This window comes from Lissotriton helveticus, chromosome 1_1 (assembly GCF_964261635.1).
Source record: "Lissotriton helveticus chromosome 1_1, aLisHel1.1, whole genome shotgun sequence".
NCBI lineage: Eukaryota > Metazoa > Chordata > Amphibia > Caudata > Salamandridae > Lissotriton > Lissotriton helveticus.
This window is the reverse complement of record NC_136057.1, coordinates 830,229,304-830,244,568: the sequence shown is the minus strand read 5'-3', so window position 1 is coordinate 830,244,568 and position 15,265 is coordinate 830,229,304. Positions and strand designations below refer to the sequence as shown.

Here is a 15,265-nt window from a genome sequence, read left to right as displayed (position 1 = left end):
CGGTTGCGGTGCCGATTTTTTCGGTTTCGTGCATGGTTGTTGCTTGTCTTTAGCCTTAGGAGCTGTTATAGAGTCCTTTGGCGTAGGTTTCGGCACCGAAGGTATTGTCTTTGGAGTCGAGGCCTGGTTTGTGGGCTTGGAGGCATCAGAAGCAGGCTTTGTAGGTTTCTGCACCGAAGATTTCGGGCTGGAAGCAGTTTTTTTCAGCTTGGAAGCGTCGGAAACAGGCTTCATTGCTTTCGGAGCCGTCTTGTCTTTAGGAGTCGAAGGTTTCTGAGTGTGTTTCGGAACCGGGACTTCTATCGGTTTCTGTGCCGTGGGAGCTGGTGGTATCGGTGCGTGCGGTTTGCTCGGTATGGAGCTACCAGAAGGCTTTAATATTTTCTTCGGAGCCGGGCTCGATGGCGGGGCTTTTGAATCAGTGTTTCGGTCACGACTGGGCCCAGAAGGCGGAGTTTTGACCTTTGCCTTTGATTTAGGTGTTGGGGCTGGGGTAGAGGCAATCGCACTCACGCGTTGACCTGACAGTATGGAGTCATCGGAGTCGTCTGCCTCAGATACGATCTGGAGATCATCGGAATCTTCCTCCAGGACACATAGACCTTCGAAGATATCCACCGGTTCCGGAGCTGATCTCTGCATATCGTGTTGACGGGCCCTCCGATCTCGAATGGTCTTCTTGGATCAAAAGGATCCGCAAGCTGTAAAGCTCGACTCGTCGCGTTCTGGTGATGAGCACAGGTTACACACCTCGTGATGGTCGCTGTGTGGAAATTTTGCTCCACACTCGGGACATCTCTTGAATGGCGTCCTTTCCATGAGTTGTAGGCCTCACAAGGTGGATAGGCCCAACGGCCCGCGCCGATGACCGGAATCGAGCTGATTAAGTCGAGTCTATAGTTATTGATATCAAAAGTTGTTTGGTAAAGTTTTTACGCGTCAAACTATTTGAAAAGTAGATTTCGAACCGGAGTGGAAAAGTTGCATCCGAACCCAGTGGCGGTAAAACAATCTAAGGATATAGCCGATGCCGTTGCGCACTATCGTCCAAGGGAGGAGTCACCTATCTCGTGACTACAAAGACTTCTTCCAAGACGACAAAAACATGCAATCATCTGAGCCCAACACCAGGTGGCAATCTAATACACAGTGTGAGATCTGCAGCTCATATTCCTCGAACATGAGATTTTCCAAGGAGGGTTAAGCCTGGGAACTTTGCGAATGCCCACAAACAAGTACCTTGGTGGACATTCACAAATTCTTCTTCCTTTCATGCGTCAGGTTTTTATTCCAGACAAAGACTGTCATATATCGATTTCCAAGGTGGGAAGGTAATGACCTACCCTCATATTTTGTAGTGGTGTAAAGAAAGGGGTATGCCTCACATCCCTCTGCAGGGTTCTGAGCAATTGAGAACTTGGCACAGAGGGAGTAGGACTGCAACCGATATGTAAGACGACATTCCCAGGAGTTCACATAGAAAGCTGCACCAGAGCATCTTTACATGGGGATCCCAGGGAATGCTTGTGAATGCCAGGAATGTGCAAATCTGCACTTGAACACAGGTGTAAATCTGAGAGTGCAGATTTCCACATTTCTTTGAGAATTTGGCCCTGTGAGTTCAGTATCTCTACTTACCAATGTAAAAATGTAGAGTTGAGTACGGGTATGAGAAGCTAGTATTTACATACGGATAAGGTGGGATTGGTGCATGCCTGTGTTTCACTAGTAAACATCGGAAATAGGTTGGGGTCCTGGAAAGAAGCCTAATAGGTTGCTTCACTCCTATACTTCTATGTGAGGATTAGGATTGTGAAATGGTCTCTCGTTTTATGATTAGCAAGAAGGAAGGTTAAATGAGAGGGGCTTTGAATGTAGTGGCAGAAATAATCCACTGTGTTCATTTTTGTGCATTCTAACCTTATGTGTGAACATTAGTTTGTGGTTGTGGTGCACTTTTAACCATTGAACCCAACTAGCAATGTGGTGGAGGCAAATACTGGATCGTGCCTGGATCAAGTTACTGTAGAAAGTGGAAGCAAATTATATTTTGACCAAAGCATGGTCTAGTAGCCCCTGCTCACACAAATCTGTAAGCAACCAGTCCATCGACGCTTAAGGGGATTATGCATACCCATCCATGTTCATGACCAACGCTCGTTCCAGTGAGTCAGCTAGAGAAAAGGCCCAGACTCCACAAGGCAGTGATGAGCTAGGAGAAAATAGCTTCAAATAAGGCTCAAATAAGAGGTTCAGCTTGCACAATTTCATATATGTTTTGAGAAGGCAGAAGTGAAAATCTTGTAGGACCTTGTAGTTGAAGGCCGCAGGCTACGTCACTGATAGGGTGCATGGTTTGTTTGTGTACAGAAATGGACCTTGCATGGACATTAGACCTCATTATACTACTACAGGCACAGATGCCGGATACGCCCACACAGTGACAGATGTAGTCTCACAGTGAATGAGCCAACTGGGCATTAGAGTCAGGGCAAATACTTCTAATTATTAGGAGAAACACTTAGAGGAGTCTGTGCAGGCTGATAATGTGTCTTACAAGCTGTAAAAAAGTAAGGGGTCCTTTTGAAGTCATGCAAAGTGATCGCTTTGGGCCTAGTGGCGTGACTCCTTCGGTTAAGTCTTTGGGTGCCTCTCCTGGAGTGATGTCTTGAGTAATCACCCAGAAGCATTAATCCATTATTTATGTGCAGGAAAAGGTTGGGAGAAGTAAGGTGGAATATTCACAAACACTGGTGTTAGCAAGCAGAGAGTATATGTGTAAACATTACTCTTAAACTTCAAATATATTTCTTTGTAGCAGCAAATGAGTACATTTTAATCAGAAACATTGAATACTGTAAAATGCATGCAGAAACTGGAGCATTTTTAAAAACCTGTTAGAGTCTCTGGGCGATGTTGCACTGCTCTGAATGACAGCAAGGGGTGCACATACCTGCCCTTGGGTGTAACCCAGCATCGGTTCCATCATTGCTATTCTCTTCCTGTACTGCAGAGCGTTGAGCGCACAATAGTGTTGTAGAGACGAAAGATGCTGTTTTCTTCTTGCATTCGCCACCTCTTTTGCAATCTCTGCTTTCAGCTGTATGAAAAGTAGTGGAAAATGTTAAGTTATGCAAAGTGTTTTACTGCAACACAATCCATGGAAGATGATGTATCGAGTGCGAATCACGAAATCACAGAATGTTTTAACAGTTCATATTTTATGCCATTGGCTGACAAAAGGATGGGCCGCTGAAGGGACATTTCATACAAACAGTAAGTTGAAAATGGCGGGAGGTCCCAGCTGTTGTGCGCTTCCATATAATGTCTGAAAAACCTGTTACACTAGACTTTTCGAGAACACAGAAACTCTGGCATATTGCTAGGCCCCAACGTGGCATTCCGAGTGCACTGCCAGTCAGGATCTCCCATTAGACAGACAAACTGACAGAAGGAATTCTTCTGTCAAAAGAGCAAAGGCAGCACTGCAGACCTATTAGCCAGCGTGTTAAAGCACTTTAGGACTGGGCAAACTAAATAGATGGGGTGATTTTCCTCTGCCTTCAATCTAAGTAAAATTTAATAATGCAAAGTCATATGTATTTAAGGATCCAAGGCTTTCATCTAAAATGTATACCAACGAGGTTGTGCAGAGGAGTGTGACAGTGTAGTGCTTTGTGTGCCTACCTAGTGTTCAATTATTTTCTTTTCATAATTATTATCGAGTCTGCGCATCTCTCGAGGATCATATACCCTTCAAATTTAAGAAGAGCCAACCCCGAAAATCCCCCCATTCAGGAGTATACAACATTACTTCTCAGGCTTCCTCACAAAGTTATAGCTTTGGAATTCTCTTTAAACAAGGCTGGTCCCTCCACTAGTTTCCCTCTGAAACAACATTTTCTTAAAAACACATATTTGAGAGTCTAAAAGACCAAGCATTGCATCCCTTGCCACTGTTGCGCACACACAAATAGTTGCAGTGAGATGCAAGTGAGGATGTTTGCAAGGTATATTTTACCACCCTTGAATTCTCCAACGGAGCCATGCCTTTAGGAGGGCCTCGACTTCCTTTGCTTACCCCCTCTTCCAGCAGCCTATGTCTCATAGACTCACCATCACTGTAAACTCAACAGTCCGTGACTCACTGGACAACCACAGTCGGGATCATGATAATCTCTCCTCTCTCCATCCAATCCCTGCAACTACTACGGATGTCACCCTGAGGGGTGAGGCATCCTTCATTTTGTCCTCCTACAGCTCTGCACACTACCATCTCTTCAAATGCACACTTACACTACTAGGTAAAGCTGGCACTTGAGGCAGAGACACAAGCACACCCTACTTTATGTTATTATGACGAAGGAATTGCAGAGAAGAACGAGCAACATACAATTAAATTATTTCCCTTATTTTATCAGAGCCAGGGTGCAACAGTGGACGCAACTTGCATTCAAAGCAGTCCCGCTTATTGGGAGAGGTCAACAAGATTTGAACATATATGTAAGTTCGTAAAAAATGATAAAGACAACGTTTATCACCTTTCTGGGGAGCACAATAATTCGAGTAAAACCATCAAAAATATAGGTTATTCTAAGAGTTTCTCTTTGTTAGGTAATACTGATGCTAGCTGTTCGCTCAAAAGGGTCCAAGTCTCAGATTAAACTGTTCCTGTTCAAAAGGCTGCAATCAATAGGGTTTTAAAAAGCAAACCAGTTGTAAGTGACCACTCCACACAAACTCAAGCCTTTCGAACAAACTATATGACATTCTGATTTGATCAATGATATGTGTAATGCATCCTTATATTATTGGGACACATAACTGATAAAAAATCCTGAGTGTGAGTGTGGGCAACGTAGATTTGGATTTTATCCCACTTGATAACAAGTAAGTGGTCAAGAAACATGTTCTAATCCGTTATCAGAAAGGAGTTTGGCATCTGAGACATCAGCTACTGACTCTTGGACTCCTGGCTTTGTAAATGATCAACTTCGAGCAATAGGACTCTTCTTTAGATAATTCCTTAGATACAAAGATGAGTTACTCAAAGATTATAATTTACCAGGCAAATGAAAGGAAAGAACATCTATTAGTTTAAAAAATACCGAGGTTCCAAAGGAAATGTAAAAAAATGTTTCATAAAACTAGAGTATATTTCCAGTGATACGGAAGTCATACTAAATTGATTTAACATCCTGCACTTGTTGGCAAACATACCTGAATTAAAATCTGAAGATATTGTCTTGATCTGGTTCAGACCAATTAAGGCCGGGCCTGGTGGCTCAGTGGACATATGAATCCACTACAGGGGCCTGTGCTCGACCTCATGGTCACAGATTCAAATCCCTGCGTGTCTACTCTGCCTTCATCCATCTGAGGTCGATAAAATGAGTACCAATGAGTTGGGTAACAATAAACAACTGTTCTTCAGCGCCAGGAGACCTACGTGTGAACGTTCGCTTTACAAATACACATGTTATGTTATGTTATGCCTCGAATAGGGAATAAGCCAGACGATCCCATTACTGTGGTGTACCAATAAATATTGGGGGCTGCCGACAGTGGGGTGCTTTTATTTATGGCACTGTGGAACATGATATCGCTTTCTTCCAGGCCTCGATATAGCAACCATAACAGTTTCTCTCTGCCTCTCCATACTGTTGCTTCCATTTTTCAAATCAGGGTGTGGGGTCGTAGTTTTCCAACTCATGCCAATACTTATTTTGCGAGTGTAAGCACAGGGTCTATGAATTTGTTACCCATAGTGATTCTTCTGGGTCCTGGCATTAGACCAACAAGACACACTTCTGGTTTTAGCAGGTCCTCTCTTATTGTAACATCAGCTACCATCTCAGTTATCATTTCCCAATATCAAACCAATCCCACATTATGTTGTAAAACCCTGCCTCTAGCTGAAATGCAGAGTTTGGGTTTGTATATATTTTCACTATTTTCTGTGATGTAATATATATGTCCTGTGGAGTTAATTAAATTAAATTCGCTTTAGGCATGCATTTCTGGATACTTTGGACGTGTATTTAAATCCAAATCACTTTCTGTGAATTCTTTTCCTAAATCGGTGTCCTATTTTCATCTCAATTATGACTATGGTTGTTTTAAACTGTCTAGTAGCGCTTCATAAAGAACTGTTACTACCTTCTTTCTGGTCCCTATTCTGAGCATTTTGGGCAATGTTTGGTGTGCAAGGAAACAGCAAATCCTCTGTCAATTCAGTGGCCTATATTTCTAGTTAATATACAATTGGATACTCTACTCCTAAAAATGTACAGTACAGGCAGTGCGAGAATACATATATATATATCAACACATGATAGCGAAACTACTAACCTTATAGATTTTAATAGACAAAGAGTGCTAGCATTACTCAGTAGATGTAGCACATTGAGTATGCCATGTCCTCATGCACACCCTTGTTCTGTTTTTAAGGGAGCTCAGAAATACTGGGGATTCTGGTCCACGCCATTATTTAACATACCATTCCAGAATGCACATGTGCCAAATTCTTAGAAAGAATATATTGTAAATCCACTGCACAAGAAAGGAGACAGGTCTGATCCTAAAAATTATCAACTAGTCACCCTTGTAGATGTAGATGGTAAATTATATTCCCAAGTCCTAATATAAAATTTAGAGGACTGATCAGGCACTTTAGGATTAATAGCATTTTCTCCTCGTCTAAGCTCGAGGCGCAGGCCATGTGGCTGGAGGTGACCTCGGAAGACACGGAGGACGTCCACTCAGCTAGACAACTTCACGAAGAGATCCGCCAGATCTCCCTAGATCCAGCCAGGATGCTCTGGCGCTCCTCTGTGGCCCGCGTTTATGGATGGGGCAACAAAAACAGTAAACTGCTTCATAACCTGGTCTCCTATCCCCGGGCCAACAGAATTATTCCTGAAATCCGTGACGCCGCTGGTACCCATCACTGTGCCTCGTTAGATATCGTCCAGGCCTTCATGGGTTACTATTCTCAGCTCTATTCAAACTGGCCCCATGGGGCCTCCCTAGCCGACCTGATGATTCGAACCAGAGCCCATCTCCCTTGCTTACCCCAGACCGACTCGGTGGATCTTGATCTTCCCTTTACTCCAGAGGAGATCCAGGGCGCCATCTCCCTACTCAACTCTGGGAAGATGCCAGGGCCCAAAGGTTTTCCACAGGAATATTACGTGACTTATCGAGAAGTATCAGTCCCTCATCTGGTCGACCTCTTTCAACATGTGGTAGAAATGGGCTCTTTCTCCCCAGAGACTGATGTAGCCACCATAGTGGTCATTCCGAAAACTCAACCACCTCCCCTTTTCTGCGCAGACTACCGCCCAATCTCTCTCATCAATACTGAAATAAAAATCTTCGCTACTGTGTTGGCGCAGCGTGTTCGCCCCCTGCTGCATGAACTGATCCTCCCGGACCAGTGTGGCTTTATGCCCGCTTGCGGCACTCGGCACTGTAAACGACGCCTCGATCTTGCCCTAGCCCATCGTCACCTGCTCACCCCATTCTTAGCCCTGTTGCTAATAGACTTTGAGAAGACCTTTGATATGGTGGACTGGGGATACTTGGAAGACGTTCTGGCCACAGTGGGCTTCGGCCCCCACTTTCGACATCTCATCCGAGTCTTGTACAGAGTCCTAAGGCAAGGGTCCTGACAAACTGCGCCTTCTCAGAAGCATTCCCCACCTGCAGAGGAACCAGTCAGGGATGCCCTCTTTCGTGGCTCTTATTCGCGCTGGTGATGGAACCGCTGGCGTGCCTCATATGCAGTGACCCCCAAATCCGAGGTGGTCCTGGGACCCCATCAGATTGACAAAATTGCCCTCTATGCGGATGATGTTCTGCTTTTCCTGGCCGACCCGGAGACCAACGGCCCCCGCTGCCTGGAGGTGCTTCGGACCTTTGAGACTGTCCCTGGTCTACGCCTCAAACCGGCGAAGTCCACCTTGGCTCCCCTTCACCCCTCGAGAGCCTGCTTTGATTGTCAGTCTACTACCCGCCAGCGGAGGCAATCATTTAAATATCTGGGGATCTGGATAACCTTGCTTTCCGAACTGGAGTGGGCTCTTAACCTCACACCCCTGGTCACCAAAGCCAAATCCGACCGTAAGCATTGGCAATCCCTCCCACTCAACCCCCTGGGCAGAGGGGCGCTTTTTAAAATGATGATCCTCCCCCGCTTTTTATACATCCTACAAAACATCACTTTCCATCTCCCGGGTAGCTGGTTCCGTGAGTTTGACGGGGTACTTACCAAGTTTCTGTGGGGGAATGGGAGACCACGTATGGCCTTGTCGCACTGTCGGATACCTCCCTTTGATGGGGGTAGTGGGGTAACCAACTTTCACCTCTTCTACCTGGCCACCTGAATCATTGTCGCCCACGACTGGTTTGCTGGAGGCTGGTCTGATCCGGCCTACTGGAACGAGCTCAGAACTATGGACTTCCCACGGATTTTAGCTTAACTGTACGGGACCCCTATTCCGCAGACCATCCTGCCAATCACCAGAGCGGTCTTAACGGCCTGGTGCTCTGCCTTGCGCTATACACAATGGGACAAGAAATTCACTCAACACACGCCTTTGTGGCATGGTACATGGCTGCGCGACGTATCGGCTCTCCGAGGGTTCCAACGATGGGTTTGGATCGGGATTACACTCCTTGGGGACATCTGGGTGGGGGACCATATTCGGGCCTTCTCTGACCTGCAACAACGCTACTCCCTTCTCCCTACTCAATTTTATAAATATCTGCAACTTCGTCACGCCCTTACTACACATGTTTCACCAGGCACCTCACTCCCTGAATTTAGTCTGTTGGAGGTCCAGGTCATGATGGGCAACCTGGGTTAATGGAGAGAGTCGCGGATATATCGCTCCCTAGTAAACAACGGACCTGTCACCCTAGATGCGCTGCGAACTCACCTGGGAGGGATGGGTGGGTACCCTGGATGAGGCAGATTGACGGGACGCCCTGATGGCTCCCAAAACCCTCACGTCCTCCTCTATACTACACCTCATTCAGCTGTACTACCTCTACACGGCATATCTTACCACGTATGCCTACACAGGGCGGGTCTGCACCCCTCATCGGATTGCACACGCTGCGGCCAGGCTCCGGCCCATTTCTACCACATGGTCAGGTAATGGCCTGATCTCACCTCCTTCTAGGCAGGTATAGAAACTGAACTCACGTACACTCTGGGGTGACAGGTCCCACATGATCCCTTACGCCTCCTCTTAGGGGTATTTGATGGCTTGGATGGTTCTGGAGCTGACAATCATTTCTTGGGCACGGCAGTGGGGGTGGCGGTGGCCAAACAGAATATTGAGGCGGTCTGGTTACAGGCAAAGCCTCCCACTGTGCGTAAATGGCGCTGAGGGGTTGACTGGTGCGCGGCCCAAGAGGAACCTCTCTTTGAAGCCCGGGGCTGCCCTGAAAAGTTTGAGAAGGTAAGGGGCAAGTGGTTAAACTTACTGGGTTGAACTTTATGCCGGTTTCCCGGTTGTTTTGTTACTCTTTTTCCTTATACGAGAAGGCTGATTCAAAGGCCTTGTATTTCGATTGGACCTCCTGCTATCTATTAATGATGTACATTGATGTATTGTGCACCTTTTCGCTGTCTCCATAATTTTTGTTTCTGCAAATGCTAATAAAAATTGATTATAAAAATAATAGGAATTTCTCAAACAGGTTTTCACCCCAACATACTAAATTAAACTATGTAGTTGCAGTGGTCTATCAATCAAAGTATATATTGAATGATAATGTTTATGTTAGTTACTTTGATTACAGTTTAGCATTTGCAGATCATTATTTGCATTGGTTCAATTTCAAAGAAGACAAACTATTTATTTGGTAATAATATAAAAACAAAACTCGGATATATGGTAAGCATATTTTCAGTCATGGCGTTTGTGGGGCTTGTTATTAGATAGGACACAAATCTATAATCATCTTTGGGTTGGATGCTGGAGATTAGTTCCTCTTTCTATTATATAGCTTTAATTAAAAAAAAAGGCTACTCACAAACATTTGCTTTTTCTAAGTTGTTTCACAGGATATTTTAAGCGGATGCAGAACCTATAGTGAAGATGCTAAAGGCACTTTCTTATGACCATGAGGCATTTTCGTACAAGATGGAAACTGATATTCATATTTTACAATGTAAGTTTTTTACTTACCGCAATATTCCATGCAATCCCAGATTCAAATAGAATTTGGTTTGACTAGACAAGAGCTGGACTACAAGGCAGATATTTAAAATATTTTTACCAAATCCCTGCCTTCTTAAAATCTGTTTTGTGACACATTATTTATCCTGAAAAGTACAATCGTAAAAATCCATGATTTGATTGGTTTAACACCGCCACTGAGAATCTGGAATAGAATTATGCATGGATCAGAACACTACATATTAGGCTTTTAAGTCTCTGGTCAAGGTCCAAAATTATTATATCATCTTCTATTAAGGACCTTGAAGACTTTGAGAAATTTAGATATACTAGTTATCTGGTACCCTCATACAATGTTTTAACACAACAAAGATATTTCAAAGAACCAATGAATTTCTTTAATGGACATTATATCATGTGACTAAGTTTTCTACTTTTTAGACTTAAACAATCGGGCACTGATGGCGGTATATTATGTAAATATAAGAAAATCTAATTGGAACACATTGTATGTCTTGTTGACAGAATGCCAATACTTCCTTCATATTATTTTTTAGAACAATGGTCCCTAGTAGAACATGTAAAAACGGAAATAGATACAATATAGGCCTGAATGGGTACTATAGTGTTTCAATGTCCAGCCGGACAGAGAATTTTAATTTTTGAAATAAGCAACATTTTTTGTTACAATAGGAACACAAACAATGTACCGGGACACAGTCCTGCACCCGATATGTAGAGAGAAAACATTAAGCATACAATACAAAAGGGCACAGGCAATCGTTTGAGCAATGGGAGCTTGATTTGGTCATATAATGAGGCAAGCTAACCCACATAGTAACCACAATAATCATTTGTAGATTAGAAATTAGTGGCACTAATTAGTATGTCGACGGCGTTTCGATCCCAAGCTCAACAATAATAGGGATCATTATCAGGACTAAAACAATTAGATTTGCCTGGTATTATGAACAAAAGAATGCCTTTAGGGCTGCAGTGCGGTCCCCTAAGGTGGAGAGCGGTGAAGCGGTTAGGGAATTCGGCGATAATTCGGAGCTTACGTGATGCCGGTAGAACCCAGGAGAATTTAAATGATGTTTCCTTGAGGCTCGGGGGAACACAATGGTCCCTGAATGTTTTGTAATAGTGTAAATATGAAAATGAATTCCACATGGTCTAAAGAGTTGACAAACGTTCTGATGCATACACTGAAAACGAGTAAGTGAGCACTGCTCTAGTTGTGCACACACTGTGTACTATTTTTGGAAGGTTCCACTTTAAGTGTTAGATTTGTTTTCTGCTCAATTTCATGTTTAATGTAAATTCGGCTTTATTTTTTTAAATAAGCTGCTTGGCAGCAAAAGACACTCCCATTTTGTATGTAAAATATAAATGTCTAGAAAAATATCGATCAAGCTAAGGCATCATTGAGGACCTGGATAACCTCCAGTGTGATTTGGTTGTTATGCAGATCCTATTAACAGAACATAACATCACAGGCGCCCAGAAATGGCACTTAGTTAAGCCTGAAGGGCATTACTTGGAGGGGATTCTAACAGCCATCATATAGAAAACTTTATAAATCCGCTGTGAAAGAGGTCTTGGTCATGATGGCGAAGCTAGTAAAATCCAGTTCTTTTCTGAGGAATACTTTTTCATATTATCAGCGAATCCTACACTCCCTCAACATTAAATGACTACAGTCTTTATTCACAGGAGATTAGAGAAATGCATTTTCATATACCCTAACAATATCTAGCTCAGCATCAAGACCAGATCAATTAAGATTCAACAAATATGTTACTCTGGTTAACCAGTGGATGCCTCATGGCGGGCACTCTGCGTTCCACAAAAGCAAAGAATATACTAGTTGACACTTGTTATACAAAATTCTATACGAGTTATTATTCTTCGCTAGTGATTCCAATGGGATCAACTTTAAGAGAAGAGGAGGGTAAGGAGGTTGAGCTACTTGCCTGGCATGAGTCTTCTTCCTGAAACCCCCAAGTCTCTTTGATTAAAACTGTAAATAAGAGAAATTGCTCATCCTTCTAAAGAGCCCGACAGTAGCAAGATATCACCAGAGGTCAACTGCTGTCGGAGTTTCTATCAGGTATTATTATTAAAATATGTCAATCAGCCCTGGAGGACGAACTTCGGTCTTATGAATACCCGGGCTGAACCAAGGGCCATGGGGGACAGGGAGGCAAACAATGAGGTTATGGGGTGAATCATTGGCTGGACATGGGGAGGGGTGTATTTCTTCTATGCTAATTTCGATTAACTTGAAATTTCATATTGTGGACTCAGCTAGTCACTACTCTGTTGTTATGCACGATTATTTACATTTATGTCTCGTGTATAAACCATGTGAAACTCAATAAAATATTGTCATAAAAAATATTGCAATCAATTACATGTCTTTTAGAAACAAATAGCCAATTTGGCAACTAACTCCAGAAGTCTTGAAAACATGATTCGTTCTTAAACAACTTCTGAGCCAACTGTCAGCCTGAAAATGACTTTCGAGATTATAATGCCTTCACACAGAAGTGTCCATGGGTGCCATATAAATTGACTAAAGTGCATTTGCATACCTGACAATCCCAACAATTCCCGACAATCCAACCAAAGAGAGTAACTGCAGAACTTGTAATGTATCCAGCATTTATAAAGCGCTCTATCACCCCACGGGTATCCAGGCGCTGAAAGACCGACGGTTCCACTACACACGCAGAGTTTACCTACAGCAAGTGATGCAACACTACACCCAGGGGAAAAGATGCGTTTTATGTTTTCTTCTAAACTGTACAAAATCCTCTAGTTCTCTGATGTTAAATGGGAGGTTATTCCACAGCTATGCCACTGCCCAGCTGAATGCTCTTATTATATCAAACAAAAGGCTCAGGGAAAAAGAAAAATTGTTAAAACATCGGAAAAGTATCCATTATAGTAGTCAGAGAAGCCCAATAGTATCAAAAATTATATATTTATTTAATTTCCCATTTAATAAGAAATTTGTTTTATGTAAATAGTCTCATACAAGAAAAACGCTGGTATACAAAAAAAGCAATACATATAAACCAGACAAGTGGCAACAACAATACATATCACAGAACAAAAAAAGGAACACCATAAACATAAATACTGTGTCCTTATAATAATTTTAGCCACAGGAAAGCGTCGACGGCGTTTCGACCGATACGTTATTTAACGGTCATCTTCAGGACTCAACAAGTATTCTTGGACAAGAGATCTGTGCAATAAGAAATATATAACTTTAACAATAATACTACAATTAATTGATACACAAAAGTCAGAGTAGGCTTCTCATGAAGAAAAGGGCGGCTGAGTGCAGGTAAGGAATTCCCAGTGAAAAGAGTTTAGAAAGGGGTTTCTGACCTTAATCCCCACCACAAAGCGAAAAAACTAAAAAAGGTCCTAGCACCAGTGTATATAAAATCAGGAAGGCGTATTTACCTTCTATATAAAAATGTATAAAAGGCATAGACCGATAGACATTCAGGTCGGTATCAATATCTGGAAATGCCACAAGAAACAGGTCACATAAGCTGCACCGAAAGACCTGAGGCAACCAAGTGTAACCTGAATGTAATTATACCTACCGAACTAGAAATAAATCACTGCACGGTGGAGCCTTGCTACTTGATAGCATAATGTAGGGATCCTCAAAAAACCTTAAGAGGGCCAATTAATGACCGCCGTGGTGATTTAGGAAATTAATCACCAACACAACGTTTTTGCGCTGTTAAAAAAGTAGACAGAAAATTCATAAGGACAGTGTCAGACTGCCAAAAAAGTCACATAATTTAATTATTATACTGCGCCCAATGGATAGAGCACCGAGTAAGTCTGTTGTGCAAGTGAGGCAGCTATTATATTGCAACATACTTGCACCAAATATTTTAATTTCACGTGCATAGTCCAGACGTTTACTGGTCCTGGAACCTCTATGTAAATACATAGATGTATTTATTAAAAACTTGGCGATGTCCACACAGAGTTACGTTCGGGACAGTGGAGATATTATCTCACAATTGGAGACTATGAGTTTCTGTCCTGAAACTCAGATGTTGGTGTGTCTGGACCTTGAGTCCTTATACACCAACATTCCCCAATTGGAGGGAATTGAAGTAATCAAAAAAGTGTTGAACACTCGGACAGCTCCAGTACCTGTTCCCACTGACTTTATTACTGAGTTATTGCGAATTTCTTTGACACACAATTATTTTGAATTTGACGGACAATATTATTTACAGATCAAGGGTACCTCAATGGGGGCTTCTTATGCCCCCAATTTTGCCATTTTATTTGTGGACGACTTTGAACAACGGTTTATTTTTGACAAAGACGTTAACCCTTTCTTTGACCGCGTTTGCCATTGGCGGCGCTATATTGACGACATTTTCTTTATTTGGACGGGAAATACTGTGGAGCTGAATCTATTTCTGAACTGGGTAAATTCTTGTTCAGTAGACTTAAAATTTACCTCGTGTTCCAGCAAAGCCCAAATTGATTTTTTGGATTTAACTATCTTTCCACATGACGGTGGGCTCTCCACGAAATTGTTTACAAAGGCAACCGCTCGTAACACTCTTTTGGAATATACAAGTAATCATCCAAGAGGGCTTCGGGATGGTTTGCCCTTTGGGCAATTTCTGCGGATTCGCAGGAATTGCCGATTTAAAGATGATTATTTTCGTGAGGCAGAAATCCTATCAAAAAAACTCCAGCTACGAGGTTACCCACGTAAATTGATCAAAAGATCAATGAAAAGGGCGTGGTTTAACCATCGTGAATTCCTTCTTACACCTAGACCGAAGAAACAAATAAAACGCATTCCATGTGTTACAACTTTTGGCACTCGCAGTAACCAAATTTTGAACATCATTAAAAGGCACTGGCCACTGGTGATGTCCACTGGAATTACCAATGAACTGCCTCTTTTCTCCTATAAAAGAGGAAAAAATCTACGGGACCACTTAGTTCGGGCAGCCTTACCTCGTGTAGAGGCTGTGACCCTTACATCTCTATGGGGCATGCATAAGGTC

General features: G+C 42.8%; 1 protein-coding gene across 1 annotated transcript in view; it reads right to left on the bottom strand.

Annotated features, from left to right (window-relative positions):
* Nucleotides 1-15,265, bottom strand: part of APPL2 (adaptor protein, phosphotyrosine interacting with PH domain and leucine zipper 2) — a 697,983-nt gene that overhangs the window by 254,173 nt on the left and 428,545 nt on the right. The window contains exon 8 of the mRNA XM_078674621.1: nt 2,954-3,100. Coding sequence (XP_078530747.1) covers nt 2,954-3,100 — 147 coding nt within the window. The remainder of the gene's footprint in view (nt 1-2,953; nt 3,101-15,265) is intronic.